Below are 18,210 nucleotides of genomic sequence, written 5' to 3'. Positions count from 1 at the left end.
AGTCATTTTTTTCATCACCATAATTGATGGATGTCTAAAATATAAAAATAAGGAAAAGCCTAAAACGGGCCCGATTATAATTTGCGTTTTATTTCATAATTCTGTACAATTAAAAAATAAAACACAAATTGTAATGGCATATATGTATAACTTTGTCCTATAATTGTATAGCTGCTTATATTTTCTGATTTTTATGTTGCTCTGTTCAGAATACCTTAACATTTAAAGGATTTGCTGCAACGCAATTTTGTTTAATATGTGAATTATTTATTAGCCTATTTTTTTTATCCATGCAGCAAATGCTTTTTTAAAAAAACGCTTTAAAAATTACTTTATTGCATTCCAGACGCTTTTAAAGTACTTTTCACTATACATTTTATGGGTAGCTTGAATGTAAACATTGTCATGAATTCGTTGTATTCCCATTTGTAAAATAGCCAACAAATTAATTGTTGTAGGCTAACTCGATCTCATTAAAGTGCGTATAGCACGATTTTCTGCTTCTATTTGGCGTAATATTTATATGCAGAAATTGACTTTGGCATGCAAAAGACTGATAAATTCATAATTAATGGCATGGCTGGTTCAGTTGACAGAAATATGGGACACACATGCCTATAACACATGCCTATATACACATGCCGGGGAAGTCGTGGCCTAATGGTTAGAGAGTCGGACTCGTAACCCAAAGGTTGCGGGGTTCGAGTCTCGTACCGGCAGGGATTGTAGGTGGGGGGAGTGACTGTACAGCGCTCTCTCCCACCTTCAATACCACGACTGAGGTGCCCTTGAGCAAGGCACCGAACCCCCAACTGCTCCCCGGGCGCCGCAGCAAAAAAATGGCTGCCCACTGCTCCGGGTGTGTGTTCACGGTGTGTGTGTGTTCACTGCTGTGTGTGTGCACTTTGGGTGGGATAAATGCAGAGCACTAATTCCGAGTATGGGTCACCATACTTGGCCAAATGTCACATCACTTTCACTTTCATTTCACTTTCATAATAACTGCCGAAATGTTTGCGGGGCAAATCTCAGGTCAGTCTGAGCGCTCATGTTGGTACGCACAGTGCATACAGAACTACAGACCCAGTGTTTACTAGTGTCAAAAAAGACCAAAGCTGCGTCCCAAATGACACACTATACACTATGCACTTATACACTATGAAACGTTACTTATGCACTATGTACTCAATCATGTAGTGTATGAATTATATATGGTTATTTTGTCATTCATAATCAGAGTCTGGTAGCCCCTCCCCCTTCGCTACCTAATTAAAGCTGCGACAGTTGATTGCATGAAATGTCCAACATTCCACACTTCCAAATTTTTTCAGTTAAGTGCATCATCCGGGAATTTAAAGGGCACTTTTTCTTTTTGGAATTTTCAGTGTGAACGCACTACTTGCACTATTTATACTACAGAACGTCATAGAATAGTGCATAAGTATGCGATTTGGGACGCACCTCAAGAGGCGAAACTCTGTAGAATGTTCCATTGCAACAGCGGCGCCCAGCAGCAGCCCTACACTTCCGCCATTTTGGGGTGAAAGCGACTCGGCAGTGCACTAGCTTCTTGCTGTCGCTATGGCAAATATCAGCTGCTTTGTTTAAAAAAACGTACATTAAAGCTGAAATACAGACTGAACGATGACTACAATAACGTACTAGTGATCATCAAATCCTTTTAACAGTTTATTTTACAGACTTTATTTTAAAGTCTTCCCTTTTTTCACAAAACGTTTTGCTCTCCAGAAACCATGTCAGTTTTCTGAGCGCTCATGTTGGTACGCACAGTGCATACAGAACTACAGACCCAGTGTTTACTAGTGTCAAAAAAGACCAAAGCTGCGTCCCAAATGACACACTATACACTATGCACTTATACACTATGAAACGTTACTTATGCACTATGTACTCAATCATGTAGTGTATGAATTATATATGGTTATTTTGTCATTCATAATCAGAGTCTGGTAGCCCCTCCCCCTTCGCTACCTAATTAAAGCTGCGACAGTTGATTGCATGAAATGTCCAACATTCCACACTTCCAAATTTTTTCAGTTAAGTGCATCATCCGGGAATTTAAAGGGCACTTTTTCTTTTTGGAATTTTCAGTGTGAACGCACTACTTGCACTATTTATACTACAGAACGTCATAGAATAGTGCATAAGTATGCGATTTGGGACGCACCTCAAGAGGCGAAACTCTGTAGAATGTTCCATTGCAACAGCGGCGCCCAGCAGCAGCCCTACACTTCCGCCATTTTGGGGTGAAAGCGACTCGGCAGTGCACTAGCTTCTTGCTGTCGCTATGGCAAATATCAGCTGCTTTGTTTAAAAAAACGTACATTAAAGCTGAAATACAGACTGAACGATGACTACAATAACGTACTAGTGATCATCAAATCCTTTTAACAGTTTATTTTACAGACTTTATTTTAAAGTCTTCCCTTTTTTCACAAAACGTTTTGCTCTCCAGAAACCATGTCAGTTTTGGTTGAAAATATTTTAAGTTCAAGTGTTAGCATTATAAACACTGAATTAATACCAACATATGAAATTAAATTAATGACAGAAAAATTAGGAATGTTGGACAATAAATATATAACGGGAATATAAAAGCTTAACAGTAAACTGTTTTTGCAGTATTGTCTTATATTAATGTCCGTTAAAGGAAGACTGTAAACAAAAAAAAACTTTGTTAAAGGGGTCATATGATGCGATTTCAATTTTTCCTTTCTCTTTGGAGTGTTACAAGCTCTTGGTGCATAAAGAAGATCTGTAAAGTTGCAAAGAGACACAGCAATGCATCATGTTCTAATCTAGATCATCATGTTTGTAGTGTGTTCCAGGGGATTAAAAACGTACAATATATATCTCAGACCTAGTGGAGTAATAGTAAATAATAATATAGTAAGTAATTGTAAATGTGTAAAGTTGCATAAGCTCATTAGTGTCATATCCATATAAATCATTATTATGGTTTCTATGGCTAGGACCTGCAGTTCCTAAAGGATTTAAGTTTACTACTAGACTAAAAACAGTTAAAAGTTAGCAGGTTCATAAGACAGCGCTACGTCCCACTTCAAAACACACAATATTTTTACACTTTTGTGAATAATTACCTGTCAGGGTCTTTGGGAAAACGATGAAAGACAAGATTTTTACTGTCACACTGATAGTTTTTGCAGTGGATTGCCCAACATTGCGTTCTTTTATTCCACTTTGACTTCTCTTTCGTTGTTATTTGGTCTGTTTCTGTGTTTCTGCGCCACCTAGTGGCTGTTACCCAAAAAGCATCAGAGTTTCGCCTCTTGGTCTTCTATACTCCAAAGTTGTTGCGTGTATAATGACACAAAGGTATATGTCTTTGTGTCAGTTTTTTGTTTAAAATGGTCCGTTCGTGTGTGTACCCTGGATGTGGAAATCGTTTTAAACCTAAAAGATTACTACGTCCGCTAGGAAATGAAGTGACTGCTCACAAATTTCCTTTAAAAAATCCTGAGCGATTGAAGCTGTGGTTGCTCTCTCTGCACCTGGATATCAACACACCCATACATGCCCTGGAACAAAAAAGAGTGTGCAGTGATCATTTTTTAGACGATGATTATCACCCCTCCGAGCAAGGAAAGCCTCGTTTACTGAAATCGTCGTCTGTGCCCATAACGTTTTTACAGCAAGCAAAGGTATGTTTTTTAATGTATTATAATTTACTGTCTGAGTTTATCGTCTGTGTATTCCGGCTCAAAAAGGTAGGGGACGGCGAAAAACTCATCTCATTTTCTCCTCCTTCAAAATCGTCCGACATCGTTGTACCTTGTTGTTAGTATAGAGCGTTTGACTACTTGGCACTTACTTTGTCTTTGCACGTTCGCTTTATAAACACTGGGTCTGTAGTTTCGCATACGTCACGAGTGACCGTTCGACGTGATTACGTAGAACGTAGCGTCGCGGACGCGCATCCCAGCGCTAATGCTAGATGAGCTTTTGTGGTTAAAAAGATATATAAAAAAATATTGTTCTAAGAAAATGACTGATCGTTTCGCTAGATAAGGCCCTTCTTCCTCGGCTGGGACCGTTTAGAGCCCTCTAAAGCCGCATTTAACCTGCATTTTGGAAGTTCCAATTAGGGGGCACCATTGAAGTCCATTGTATGGAGAAAATTCCTCAAATGTTTTCCTCAAAAAACATAATTTCTTGACGACTGAAGAAAGAAAGACAAACATCTTGGATGTTTAAATTATCTGTAAATTGTTGTTCTGAAAGTGGACTCTTTTAAGTCATATTGACGGTTAAAAGCCAATGAGGAAACAATGTGCCACCAGTCCAGTAGATGGCGGAAATGCACCGTATAATGTATGTTAACATCCGCAAGAAGCACTTGATGCTGTTCCTACTTGTTCTATACGTAAGTGGATGGAGAGAGCAGCTGTCAAGCTGCATAAAGATATCGTAACAATAGCCCACGTGACTCGTGCGCCCCAAAGCCTCCTAAAGGCAGCTCTATGAGAGGAATATAGGGATTTTTGATGGATATCTTGTCATGCCCGAACTGTCATATCTCGTTCCGCTTCTGCACGTTCAAACATGGCTCCTTTACGTTTCGCGTAGCAGTAAGTCTCTGCAAATTGCAGTTTGATTTGTTGTTGTTTTTTTCGCAATTGTCTTTTTCGAATCTTATCTAGTGGCCAGTTGACGAATTACAGTTTAAGTCACTTCCTTGTTGGCTTCACGAGAGAGAGCGGGAGGTTGCCGCTCGGTTCAAACACGGCAAGAGGGCTTGCGAAGAAAAAGATGATTAATTATTGAATGAACCGTCCCTTTTACATTGATTTATGACGGTCTCCCGTTGATTTACATTGTTTTAATGTTCACAATTAAAAATGATTGTTATGCTGCTTATTGCGTATTGATTCGATTGTTCTTCTAATTATTTGCATTCAGAATTATCTTATCCATTTAAAGGGATAGTTCACACAAAATTAAATTCTGTCACGTAACGTAAAATGTCATTGGTCTTGACGTAATATCTGATTTGCGAGTGCAAGATGCTATCCAGCTGCAGCAGAGGTGAAGATCATCAGTGAAGAATGACTGTTTCTCATAAACATATACTATGGCTCGAGAAGATTTGGAATACAGCGCATTAGTCACATGGACTACTTTGTTCAGTCATTTTGAGCATTTGACAGACTCTGTGGTCACCTTAAACTGTTATTGTATGGAAAAGAAATTATTATTTTGTGTTCAGTGGCAGTAATAAAAGCATACAGTTTTGAAATGGCATGAGAAAGCGTGTAAATAATAAAATAATTATTGCATTTAGATGAACTAATTCTTTTGAAGGAATAGTTCAACCCAAAAATTTAAATGTACTGACCCTCAGGGTATCCAAGATGTAGGACCAGATTTGGAGAAATTTAGCATTACATCATTTTCTCACCAAAGGATCCTTTGCAGTGAATGGGTGCCAGTGAATGAGGCCAAACAGCTGATAAAAGCATAGCAAAAACCCACAATTGATCAGTGTCTTGTGAAGTGAAAAGCTGTGCGTTCATAAGAAACAAATCCATCATTAAGCAACTTTAAAAATGTTGCTTCTAGCCAAAATACCGGTACATAATCCATAATAACGCTTCCTCCTGTGAAAACTTATATCAACATTAGTTTAGAAATGTTTTGGATTGTTTTTGTTTGTAAACAGTGCTTGATCTGTGCATACTTCTCTCCTGATTCAGATGAGATGACTTTCTTTTACTGGAGAAAGCAGTATTATTGTGTTATAGCTGAAAGCAATGGTTGAAGATAAACAAAAAAATGATGAATCTTAATCCTAATGTTGAATTTATTACAAACACACAGCTTTTCACTTCACAAAATGTTAATTGATTGATTGTGATGTTTTTGTAAGCTGTTCGAACTCTCACTCTTGAAGGTGCCCATTCACGGCAGAGGATCCACTGGTAAGCAAACAATGTAATGCTAAATTTCTCGTAATCTGTTCTGATGATGAAACAAACACATTCAGCAAGTTTTCATTTTTTGGTGAACGATTCCTTTAACACCGTCTGCTGCTGTTTTAGGAGACTGTGATTGAACCAGACGCCCTGTCAGCAGACAACAGTTGGGATCTAGAGGAAGATGATGAGGTGTATTATGCAGATGATTTTGAGTCAACTTCAGGAAAGCAAAAGAACCCCAGAACCTGCCCTGAACAACATGGTCAACTCATTTTGAATGTTACAAATCCAGCTACAGAACCATCTACATCTCTATCTACTTTTGGGTCCTACTATGCTCTTCCACCCACATGGCACTACCAAATGGCAAGGCCTCAAATATTTTGTCACGCAATTTGAAAATGAACAGGTTGTGCTGTTTTACTTTTAAATCATAGCTGTTATGTTGCTCCACTAACTGTTTCCTGACAGAATGATCCTGCTGAGGCTGTGCTACAAATGGAAGAATGTTATGATGTAAACGCCAACATGGATTCTGTTGCTTATTCAGAAGGCAAGAAGGATTTTAGTTTTGTTCCTGTGAGTTTAGCCTCTCCAAATTTAGCTGCCATCCAGAATCCTGACGGTGAAGTAGACATGAAGTAACTGCCTGTCTTCCTTTTCAATTGAGTTTAGACTGTTATTATGTAAATTATGTGTTTTATATTGAAATATTATGAGTTCTCATTTAGAAATTATTTTTAGAACATAACTTATTTTTCTGTCTGGTAACCTAAATTTCATATTTGAAATGGATAAATTTAATCATTTCCCACTTTCAGATGAGAACTCTGGGCTGGGCTCTATGTCTGCAGCAGGTGTCTTTATGGCCAGTGAGGATTCCAAAGGATATCTGGACATGTACCAGGGGGAGGACATGGCCCAGTGTTCAGAAGAGCTTGTGATCACTAAAGTTGAGGACACTAATGAAATGGCACTGGACCAGAATGAGGATTACAATGGGATGATGGAAATGGATGAACCAGAAGATTCAGGTAATTGAACTGATGTTCTTAGTAAAACGGTGTACTTAACACTCTGTCCTAATCAAAGTGGTCACAATTTTGCTGTTTAGCCTGGACTGTGCTGGTAGTTGATTCAAAATATCACCTCCTTATATCTATACATTGAACAATATTAGTAAAGTCACAATAAGTGTGATGATGTTTATTTTTGTTGTACAGAAACACAGAGAGCCAAAGACATAAAAAGCAGGACTATGGAATCGTCTGCTGTAATGGTGAGCACAGCACTGTTTTATGTTCACCACTAAAGGCAAACGAGTTTGAGTTTGTTTGCTAACGCATAGAGCAATACACTTCTAAAAATAATATCTCTTTCTTCTATCCAGGCTGTTGACAAAAGAGTTAAAGCAGCCCAGCCCTCTGTCATAATGCCTTTGAAGATCAAGGTTGAACCGGTGGATGAAGAGTGCAAGAAAGCACCACATTCCCCGATGGGAAACAGTAAGGATGATGAGGTGCTTACTCAGGAAGTTACTGAACTATACTGAAATTTAAATTAACCAAATGATACGTTAAAGTACATTTTTTGGTCAATAAATTACATAATAGATACAACATAAACTACTGTTCAGAAGTTTTGAGCAGGGTTCTTACGGGGTTTGGAAAAGTATGGAATTTGATTTAAGTGATTTCCAGGTCTGGAAAAGTATGGGGGAAAAAAGCGGAGTATGGAAAAATATTTGCATTTCCAGACTTTTGCCCCTATTTAGTTTTTTATAATAGAAATTTAAGAATTTAATTAAAATAAGTTTATCATACAAGTGGCAGCTGTTACGTCCGAATAAACGAAATCCGGTAGAAGATTGTGTGGTGTGTTCTGCCGAATGTTCAGCAGCTCATCCCTGGTAAAACTGATCGTGTTTGAGAAACAAAAAACAGGAAAAACTAACAAATACAGTACAAACACTGGAGAGCCAAACACTGAGGCTGCCGTCTGCGGCGCCATCGCATCGCAATTTTTTTCATCGCATCGTAACAGTACAGTATAGTCAAAAGTTTGGACACACTTCCCATTTGTGTGTTCAAACGTTTGACTGGTACTGTATATAGAATATAGTATATACAGAAACACATTTTTTGCAATAATAACTCAAATGTGGTGATCAAACACTTGTGTGTCACTTTGTGACAAATAGACCTATGTAATGGAAGCAGGGTATTTAACAATTTAACAATAAACTTTATTATTCGAAATGAGTCTGACATCAGTGCACTTAACAGTAAACTTACTTAAATAGAACAAAATATATATAACTTGAATTAAGAAAATAAACAAGGCAACTAGGGCAGGCAAGCTACTGCCAAACCAACAGGGGCAGGTTTATGCAGAAAGCACAGCTTTTCCAAATGTAAACATCTAAAATGAATAAACGATAATAATGAATAATATTTTTTTCACAAATTCTGTGTATTTTCTGGTAGTCAAATGAACATGCAGAACATGAGGATTCGTATTTAAAATAGTTTTTTTGCAGTTTAATATTCACAGACAGTAGTCTATATCGCTATTTGATTTGTGTACTGACCTGTTTTTTACTTATTCATCAAAAATAAGACAAATTCCATGAAATTCCGCGTTATACAGTAGATTCCATTTTTATGACTGGATTCTGCGATTCCATCTGCATTTTCCACATCGCGGAAATCATAGGGCCCTACTACTGTAGCAAACGAATATGATAAGCTCATTGTGAGAGTAAAAGACAGGGACATTGTTTATTTACTTTAGAGCATTGAGTCTCTCCAACTAGGTGACAACGTAGCGTTAAATCACCATTCAACAGACTCAAGCCACCACCGCACTGCCGTCTATTGGACTGCAGAAAGATACTAAATTTTAAATCTGCTACGTTACTGACTGTACTGACAAACTATGTTGACACACCATGTCTACACTGGACGCGACAAAGCGACCATTGAAAATCATTTGTACTTTGTCAGTACGTCATAAATAGAACGACGAACGAGGCATCAGTTTACTGTCGGGATTTGTCATGTCGCGTCGCGCTGCATCCAGTGTAGAGACAGCGTCAATGATTATAATGGGTTCTATTGTATTTTGTCATCCGGTGTAGACACCCAGTTAGGAAATGTGATGTGACCGATGTGATAAGCATGAGTTCTGGGCCGTGGCGTGGCCGGTATAAACACAAGCATTGACTGAGTGTCCGCGATCAGCTCCAGTGGCCGTGGAGCTGTATGCGCCACAGAAGCGTGCCGTGATGCACTGATCAGCTCTAACGTCACTGAATCTGCTGTTAAAAATGAACCATCCATTCATCATATCATCATGCAAAACTAAGAATTAGAATCATTGTAATGTGACGATCAAATATAGTTTCCTGTTGGGTGGCGGGTGGATAATTTATTTGAAGTAGCGGACTCGGGTGAAGTTTGAGCTCATCCGTGCATCTCTAAACTATACTGACCTGAGCCACCAGTAGCAAACAATGGAGCACGCTCTGCTGGACAAACTAAGTAATTACACCATTTAGAAGCATTTCATCTGCATTATATGTTCTGTAAAAAAAGTTTAATATTCGCCGATACGATATATCTGCGACAGGCTCATATCGGCCGATAATATCGGCAAAACGATATATCGGTCGGGCTCTACAAAAATCTACTGAGAGGTTTGGAAATTTGAGTCTCAAAGTATGGAATTTTGAAATGGAAAATGTGTAGGAACCCTGTTTGAGTCAGTAAATTGTTCTTTTTTCCCCCCCTTTTGAAATTTCTATTCATCAAATAATCCTAAAAAAATGTATCATGGTTGAGCAGCAGTCAGCATATTTGCATGGTTTCTGAAGGATCATGTGACACTGAAGTCTAGAGTAATGGCTGCTGAAAAAAACAGCTTTGCCATCACACGATTAAATTACATTTTTAGACTTCTTTCCAAAACATTTTTAAAAATCTTGCCAACCACAAACATTTGAATGGTAGTGTATATTTTATAGAAGATGTGATGTTGAGATAGTGAATTGGTGGGTTTTTGTTAAATGTGAGCCAAAATCATCACAATTAAAAGAACCAAAGACTTAAACTACTTCAGTCTGTGTGCATTGAATTTATTTAATACACGAGTTTCACAATTTGAGTTGAATTACTGAAATAAATGAACTTTTCCACAACATTCTAATTTATTGAGATGCACCTGTATATGGGATTTCTAGCCAATAAATGCGATTGTATGTGAACTATATGAATTTTCGTTTTCCTTATTTATTCTCTGATGTCAACCATCTATTATCCATTACTGTTTATTACACACATTTCTGTAAATGAACAATTATGGATTATCCCAATATGTTCATGCTTTCAGGATTTTGACCAAACATCAGATGATGTCAAGATAAAAGGTGCGTTTTCTGTTGGAGTAAATGCTGCATCCATCGGTATAAGCATTATGGTGGTCGTAAGCATTATATTTTTTAAATACATTTGTTCCAAACTTGTATGACTTTCTGTCATACAGTGCATAGTAACCATCCTTCAAACTGGATTAAAACACCTTTTTGGGTAGGCTGTTCTTTTAAGTGTCTGAAATCAGTTTTTGCATTCTTACATCTTCATGTCACAGGAGCTTCAGTAGGCGTCCCAGAAAAGGCACCATCAATCCAGGCAAAATCCATTCAACCTTTAAAACGACATGGTGTGTTGTGCACAGCCTGTAATAAGGTCATGCTGAAGGGACATACAGCATTTCAGCGTAGTGGCTCTTCTAAACTCTACTGCTCACCTCAATGTCTCTGTGGCTCCAAGAAGAAAACATGTCACTGCTGCCTGAAGTATGTTTACAACATTTCATTCAGCTATAGTTGTATGTTACTGGAATGGTTTGACTTGATGTATGTTATTTCTTTTCAGAGAGATTTGTGATGAGAATATCAAAATTGCCCTGGTAGACATGTCAGAGACTGTGGAGGAGTTCTGCAGTCAGAAATGCCACAGTGCTTTAAACTTCAAGTGCAGTGTGTGTCAGAAGACAGGAGTGGTGAGTAGACATCTCTATCTGTGCTGAAGAATATTCTTGTGTGCTCAGTCAGAAATTATAAATGCGTATTTTGTTGCTGTAATTGTCTGAGTTTTTAAAGATCCAAAATTATTGTTTCTCATAGACTCATAGTCATGAGGTGAATTACATGGGCTCTATCCATAAGCTGTGCAGTGACAGCTGCTTCAACCAGTTCCGCTCCTCCAATAAGCTGAACATGAACAGCTGTGTGAACTGTGGAGGATATTGCTATGGCACAGACAGTCAGTGTCCGTCTCTGCAGATGGAGGACAGAGTTATGAAGTTCTGCAGTCAAAACTGCCTTACAGCCTACAAAAAGGTGACAGCAAATCAATAGTAATAATACTCATTAAGATATCATTCATTTTGTTGAAATATCATTTTTAAGGTGAATTATAAGTATAAATAAATAAATTGGATAAACTCTTCTTTACTTATAGAGGAGTCTGAAACTTGTCAACTGCAAAATGTGTCATGCCCTGCGCCCAGCTGCAGATGCGGTGGAAAGTCCCAACTCAGAGGGCATCAGGGAGCTTTTCTGCTCCACTTCCTGTGTCATGGCGAGTAAAGTCCAGACTGGCAGTTCGTCAGGTACCGTGATCACATTTGCAACACAACCCAGTGTATTTAATTGTAGTGAAGCACAGATACAAGGTTTAAGGTCATTGCACACAGAGTCCGAAAATTTAGTCCGAAATTTTCACACGTTAAAAAATAAATACGACCTCACGTTATGTCAATCACGTTTACACACTGCCTCCGAAATATTCGTCCGTCATAAAAAAATTCAGATCGGGTTCGATTTTTTCAGTTTTTCGTATCCGTAGCAAGCCTTTTGAGAGGTGTTTTGACAGTTCAGAGCCACCGTACAAGCGAACGCCAAAATCCAGAATGGCGATTGTCAAGTTCATCCACTTCGTCTCGCAGCACAAAGCACTGTATATAGATCCTTGCACACTGAGTTCACAAAAATTGATGGTCGTCTTTTTAATATGTGGCTCTAGTATCGCTCGCAATTTTTTTCGCAACGGATTAATTAATATGCATCAAACTCAGTGTGCAGAGACCTTTAGAGTCAGAGTATGAGTACAAGTACTTTCTTTAAGATATTAGCCAATACAAAAACTATCATCCAAAAGTTTGTGGTAAAATAAATGTGTTCTATTTTAATCTATTTTAAAAAGTATTTATTTTTTCCCATGATTCTTTGAGGAACAAAGTTTAAAAGAACAGTGTTTATTTGATTTTTAATTTTTTTTATTTTTTGAAAAAGAAATGTCTTAATTTTAATCAACTTAATGCATATATATATATATATTTATTAGTGCTGTCAAAATTAGTGCGTTAACGCAGGCGATTAATTTTTAAATTTTAACGCGTTAAAAATATTTAACGCCTTTAATGCAGGGGCGGGGCTACGGTTGGCCACCCCACTCACAACTGTTACTTCTGTCTCTTTTTTTCGTGACAAGAACCATCGTTTATTTAAACGCAGAACGTCTTTATGATCAAATCAAACGGGAGATGTTTCAGACGCACGCTCCAGCTTCACTTCAGCGTCAGGCGCGAGTCACACGAGTGCGGAAACGGTACTATGCTCACAGCGCGTACCCTTCAATTGCACGCACAAAGGCGCCAGTGTTCTGACAACGCGCTTGTAGACTGTATCATTTCATATCAAATCGCAAAAGAAACTACGATCATGCAATGTCGTAGTAGTTATGTCGTCAGTTAAGTCATGAAGTTACCAAAAAGCCAATAAAAACTGTGCATGTATGTGTTTGTTACATGAGTCACATTTGAGAACATGTCTCTGAAATGCAGTGGTTTTCCAAACTGTCCTGGAGCAGCCCAGCACTGTCTCCCTCATCTAACACACCCGATTCAACTCATTAGAGACTTTTAAGAACTGAAGTGGGTCAGAATAGGTAGAGATGTGTGTCAGATCCGCGTCATGTTCAGCATCGGCAGCTCTTAAAGGGACAGCTGACAAAAAAAAACCTGGTAATCAATGATCAAAAGAAAAAATAAGAGGAAATCAATAACTTTTGTAGCTTTAAGTAGGGATGCGCCGATCCGATATTCATATCGGGTATCGGCTCCGATATTGCCATTTTTCTCGGATCGGGTATCGGTCAGAGAGGGCCGATCCAAATCCGAGATTTTATCAAAACAAATACAGTGCAGCTCGAACTGTTTTTATACAGTCTATGAGCACGAAGCGCTTACAATGTGCGCATCCAGTGTATAAAAACAGTTCGTGCTGCACTGTATTTGTTTTGTCCTATCGTATGTATCATATGCTGTTTCCTTATTAAAAAATATGCTATACATTCAAAAGAAATGTATTTTAATTTTATAGTATATACTTATATATATATATATATATGAATGTTTTTAATGAATGAATTTTATCATACAAATAGCAATGTATAATTACCGTATTTAGTGCAACACTTTTATTTGTTCCCCACAAAATATTGTTTTTTCACTAAATGTTTGGATTTCTAAAATTATTGTGCACTGATTTTTCTAGAATAACTTTTGCTGTCAAATTATCCACTAACATAATTTATGATAAATTTTTGTCATAGATTATAAATATACATAGGCCTATATTTTTTCATATTTATTGTTTCTTTTATTTTTCTTTATAATGAAGTAGTCTGTATCTAGTAGATTGTGAAAGAATGATTATCAGTTCCACACACAGAGATATATAAATTCTACATTTATTTAAATGAGGGAAAAAAACTTCACTGCGGTATCGACAACATTTTACCATATTTAGTGCAACACTTTTATTTGTTCCCCACAAAATATTGTTTTTTCACTAAATGTTTGGATTTCTAAAATTATTGTGCACTGATTTTTCTAGAATAACTTTTGCTGCTGAATTATCCACTAACCTAGTTTATGATACATTTTTGTCATAGATTATAAATATACATAGGCCTATATTTTTTCATATTTATTGTTTATTTTATTTTTCTTTATAATGAAGTAGTCTGTATCTAGTAGATTGTGAAAGAATGATTATCAGTTCCACACACAGAGATATATAAATTCTACATTTATTTAAATGAGGGAAAAAAACTTCACTGGTATCGGTATCGACCAATACCGAACCCTAGGTATCGGTATCGGAGGCGAAAAAGGCGGATCGGAGCATCCCTAGCTTTAAGTATTCATCTATATTTAATTTAGAATTTATTGTTTGATAACTTTATTCAATTTCTCTTACATTAATTTGAAGATTGAATGTGAAATTATTGCAATGTAAAAGTATTTTTAAAAATGTATTTTTAATGTTAGGTGGAATTTAATCGCGATTCATTTCAGAAAAATGTGCGATTTAATATATATATAGTGTCATTTTAATAAATGAAATTTTAACTAAAAAATTAAATTCATCATTGCTCGCTCTCATATCGTTCCAAACCTGTATGATTTTTTTATTTCTGTGGAACACAAAAGAAAATATTAAACCCCATTGACTTTAAGTGTATAAACAAACAACACTTACACATTTTTCAAATTATCTTCTTTTGTGTTCCACAGACAAATGAAAGTCTTACAGGTTTGGAACGACTTGATGGTGAGTAAATTAAGATTGTGTAAATTGTGACTACATTTTCATTTTTGTATAAACAATTTGACATTTAAAACTGTTTCGTTTTGTTCTGTTTGGAAAATTATGCTTGAATGTCTTTATTGTCAGCATGCAAACAAGGTATTGCAGTGGAATGCAACAACTGCAAGCTGAAACTAGTGCCTCAATACCACATATCCATGCTTGATGGATCCGTTCAGAACTTCTGCTGTTATTCCTGTGTACTAGCATATCAGGTACAGTTCTGTCATGTCTGCCACTGATCGTCTTTAAAATATTATAGTAGTCATACATATTGATTGGTTTGAATGATGTCAGTTTGTGCTGGTTTTTGTTTTGCTTGGTTCAGGAGTCCTTCAGTAAGACTAAACCTATCTTGCCGGTAAATACTGTAACCTCTACAAGCAACAGCACATCTACCCCAAAACCTGCCGCCCCCAAACCTGCTTCCTCAGACTCTAGCTCATCAGTGAAGACTGGCTCTTCCAGTGGTCCGGTGCAGACAGTCACCAAGATCCCCTGCTTTCAGTGTCTGAACTCGTTCTTTCACAGACCAGAGCTGCTGGAGTTTAGGGTACTCCTGTTCACTAGACCTACTTGTTTTATTAGGCCCATTACAAATACTTTGTTTTAAAATTTATTTTTTTGTTCCTGATATTAAATTTTTTTTCCAGTTTGTCATTATTACTATTAACCAACCTACAGTTTTATTTTCAGTTGCCTGAGGTCCTGGTTGAGTACATGCTTGTAACATTTATTTATTTTTTTTATCTGATCTTTCAGAGGAAAATGTACGCCTTCTGTGATAACACTTGTATTGATGAGTTCAGAAGGATCTACCGCATGGAGGCTCGCTGTGAATACTGCAAGCTTGATAAAATTGTAAAAATAGTGAGAAGGATAAACAAGGTTGACCGTTCTTTCTGCAGTGAGAGTAAGCTATAAGCATAATTAGGACCTTGTTTTTATTTTATTGTTTGGCAGTATTTTAACATTAAATTAATAACCATATCAATTTGTATACGTGACCTTGTGTTTGTGGTTTTCCTTTCTGTACAGGATGCAAGACACTCTTTGAGAATAGCCTCTTCAAACGCCGGGGAAAGAAACACTGTTGCAACTGCTTCTACTGTAACAGCACTTCTAAGACTGTAGTGACTGATGTCTTTGATGGCAAACAAGAGGAGTTCTGTGGGAATGATTGCTTGTTAAAACATAATTTATTGATCCGTCAGGTAATATTTTATTTAGTTAGTTGTTTACTTATGTAGTTGAGTTGTTTGTTTAGCTATTTAGTTATGTAGTTATTTATTTACTTAGTTATTTATTTGGTTATTTTCTTATTTAATCTATCTACTTACTAACTAAACAGGCTTCGTAGTTTTAGTTGTAGTTGGTTTATTTACTTAGTTGTTTACTTTTGTTAGTTGTTTAGTTAGTTATGCAGTTATATAGTAGGTTAGGTATTTAATTAATTATTTACTTATTTAGTTATGTAGAAAAAGCCAGTGAAAAGGTCACATGTTGTTTTAAAGTACCATTGTGCTGCATCATTAGACTTAAGGCATTATGCGAGAGATGTGGCTTCTGAAAGTAACAGTAAATGTTCCTGCTGCACAATTTTGACAGGAAATAAAGTGCTCAATGTGCAGGCAGATGAAGAAGATGACTGAGACTGTGAAATGGCTGGGTGAGATGAAGCATTTCTGCAGCCTGCGGTGCCTGATGTTCTTCTGCAGTCTGCAGGGCATCACTGGAGCCGTTATCAAAGCTACAAGTAAATCTCTAGCCACACAAGGTATGTCTTCCTACAGATATTTGGGTGTATTGGTCTGCTTCTATCCCATCCAGTCTTTGTTCTATAGATTCTGTAATTGGCTGGCTAAAGTTATTACATCCTAAAAGTTTCATTTTCTTTAGTCTGAAGTCCTGTGCTGTCACTGTCTCCACAGGTGTGACCCCAGTATCCTCTGCAGTTCCTCAAAGTACTAAAGAGGGCACGCCGGTCATTGCAAATGTCGTCTCGCTTTCAAGTGCATCCAACGAACAGCCAGGTGTTTTGGGAAGCACAAATTCAAAAGGTGATTATCCTCAGAAGCATCAACTATCTAAACCCTCATGTCAACCTGAACAAAACACTTTTACATAATGCATATGATTAAAGACTGAGATGCGTTGTTTGTTGCTCAAATCATTCATATTTAACCCTGTGTTTCCTCAGGCTCTGTTCCTGTAAAAATCACAGGAAATGTGAGTTCAGGAAAAATCTGTATTTATACCCACAGTCTAAAAACTGAAAACTTTCTATACTTATTGAAAGCAGAATCAGGATTCAAATTGTCTAATTTGTCCGGTGTTTTTTTTTTTTTTTTCAGTAATGCTTTGTTTGGATCAGTCTGATTTGCTGTAAACAAATATCTTGTTCTTTGCTCTGCTCACAGAAACGTGCTGTGAAAGCTCCTGTCTCGTCATCCAAAACACGAAATGACAAGGACTTGCCTTATAAATCCATAAGCAAAAACAAAGCCACGTCCTGTAAACCCCACACCTGTGATGCTGAGACACAAATAGGTACTAACCAGCTCCAGTGTGACAATGACTTCACTTTTTTGCAACCTTATTCTGGACAGATCTTCCCCGTTTGTGTTTCCCCCTTTAGTAAACAACTACTGTTGCATATCCTGACACTTTTTTTTTCTCCTTTTTTTAATCCTGCAGATGGAACTCCTAAAGTGATAGTACTACCTGTGCCAGTGCCAGTGTATGTGCCAGTTCCCATGCATCTCTACACTCAATACATTCCACAGTCTGTGGGGCTTCCACTTCCGGTACATCTACTATCTACCCTTCCTCCTCCTCACTTTCCGAGTCAGAATTATTTTCTGTGTTAACAGCAAATCACAAAAGTGTATTTAGCTTTGTATATTCCTTTAAACTTGTTAAAAGTAGATATGTAGACAGTTGCCTCTCTGACTCAATGTAATTTTGTAGTCTATGATGTAATAATAGCTTCTATGCAGGTTCCGGTGCCCTTGTTCTTCCCTACAACTCTGGACAGTGCCGAGCACATTGTGAAGACCATTCAGGAAATCAAAGAGAAGATCCCTAATAACCCTATGGAGGCCGACCTCATCATGATGGCAGAGATGGTGGCTGAGGATGCAGAGGAGGAGAAACAAATCATCTCTAGTGGTAAATAATGGAAAATTTGAGGGTTATGGTCTTTAGGCTGTATAATACATCTGCAAATGCACATTTAATAGTTTTGGTCACATACATATCTTTGAAGCCACCTGTTTTGTTGCTCAGATCAGACTGGTAGCATAATGGAGGGCCTTGATTTGGAAGATCTATCCAGCAATCTGAGTTGGGAGGAGGACTCTGTGTCTTCTGCCCAGACATGGGACCAAACCCCAGAGCCTGAGAGGCCTCCTCCATCCAGATCTGCCACAGTGACTCCAGTCTCCACTGCAGCAGAAGAGCCACAGATGGACTTGGAGGCTGATTTCCCAATCGGTAAGAACTTCTGCTGTGGCTAAGAGGTTAAAACACACCAAC

At 37.5% G+C, this 18,210-nt stretch overlaps 1 protein-coding gene across 3 annotated transcripts in view; it reads left to right on the top strand.

Annotated features, from left to right (window-relative positions):
- Positions 1 to 18,210, top strand: part of LOC107706592 (zinc finger MYM-type protein 4-like) — a 42,871-nt gene that overhangs the window by 22,505 nt on the left and 2,156 nt on the right. For 2 of the 3 annotated variants that reach the window (XM_016510346.1, XM_016510344.1), the window contains exons 2-22: positions 6,081 to 6,323; positions 6,429 to 6,510; positions 6,779 to 6,991; positions 7,181 to 7,236; positions 7,348 to 7,476; positions 10,347 to 10,383; positions 10,605 to 10,812; positions 10,892 to 11,018; positions 11,143 to 11,358; positions 11,480 to 11,630; positions 14,761 to 14,888; positions 15,002 to 15,226; positions 15,436 to 15,586; positions 15,712 to 15,887; positions 16,282 to 16,450; positions 16,605 to 16,733; positions 16,874 to 16,902; positions 17,094 to 17,223; positions 17,371 to 17,480; positions 17,673 to 17,844; positions 17,962 to 18,168. In XM_016510346.1, coding sequence (XP_016365832.1) covers positions 6,081 to 6,323; positions 6,429 to 6,510; positions 6,779 to 6,991; positions 7,181 to 7,236; positions 7,348 to 7,476; positions 10,347 to 10,383; positions 10,605 to 10,812; positions 10,892 to 11,018; positions 11,143 to 11,358; positions 11,480 to 11,630; positions 14,761 to 14,888; positions 15,002 to 15,226; positions 15,436 to 15,586; positions 15,712 to 15,887; positions 16,282 to 16,450; positions 16,605 to 16,733; positions 16,874 to 16,902; positions 17,094 to 17,223; positions 17,371 to 17,480; positions 17,673 to 17,844; positions 17,962 to 18,168 — 3,088 coding nt within the window. The remainder of the gene's footprint in view (positions 1 to 6,080; positions 6,324 to 6,428; positions 6,511 to 6,778; positions 6,992 to 7,180; positions 7,237 to 7,347; positions 7,477 to 10,346; positions 10,384 to 10,604; positions 10,813 to 10,891; positions 11,019 to 11,142; positions 11,359 to 11,479; positions 11,631 to 14,760; positions 14,889 to 15,001; positions 15,227 to 15,435; positions 15,587 to 15,711; positions 15,888 to 16,281; positions 16,451 to 16,604; positions 16,734 to 16,873; positions 16,903 to 17,093; positions 17,224 to 17,370; positions 17,481 to 17,672; positions 17,845 to 17,961; positions 18,169 to 18,210) is intronic. The other variant, XM_016510345.1, reaches the window with a different exon arrangement.

The sequence above is a fragment of the Sinocyclocheilus rhinocerous genome, unplaced genomic scaffold, assembly GCF_001515625.1.
Source record: "Sinocyclocheilus rhinocerous isolate Xijiao unplaced genomic scaffold, SAMN03320098_v1.1 scaffold1497, whole genome shotgun sequence".
Classification (NCBI taxonomy): domain Eukaryota; kingdom Metazoa; phylum Chordata; class Actinopteri; order Cypriniformes; family Cyprinidae; genus Sinocyclocheilus; species Sinocyclocheilus rhinocerous.
The sequence above is the reverse complement of the archived record's forward strand: the minus strand, read 5'-3'. Positions and strand labels throughout refer to the sequence as shown.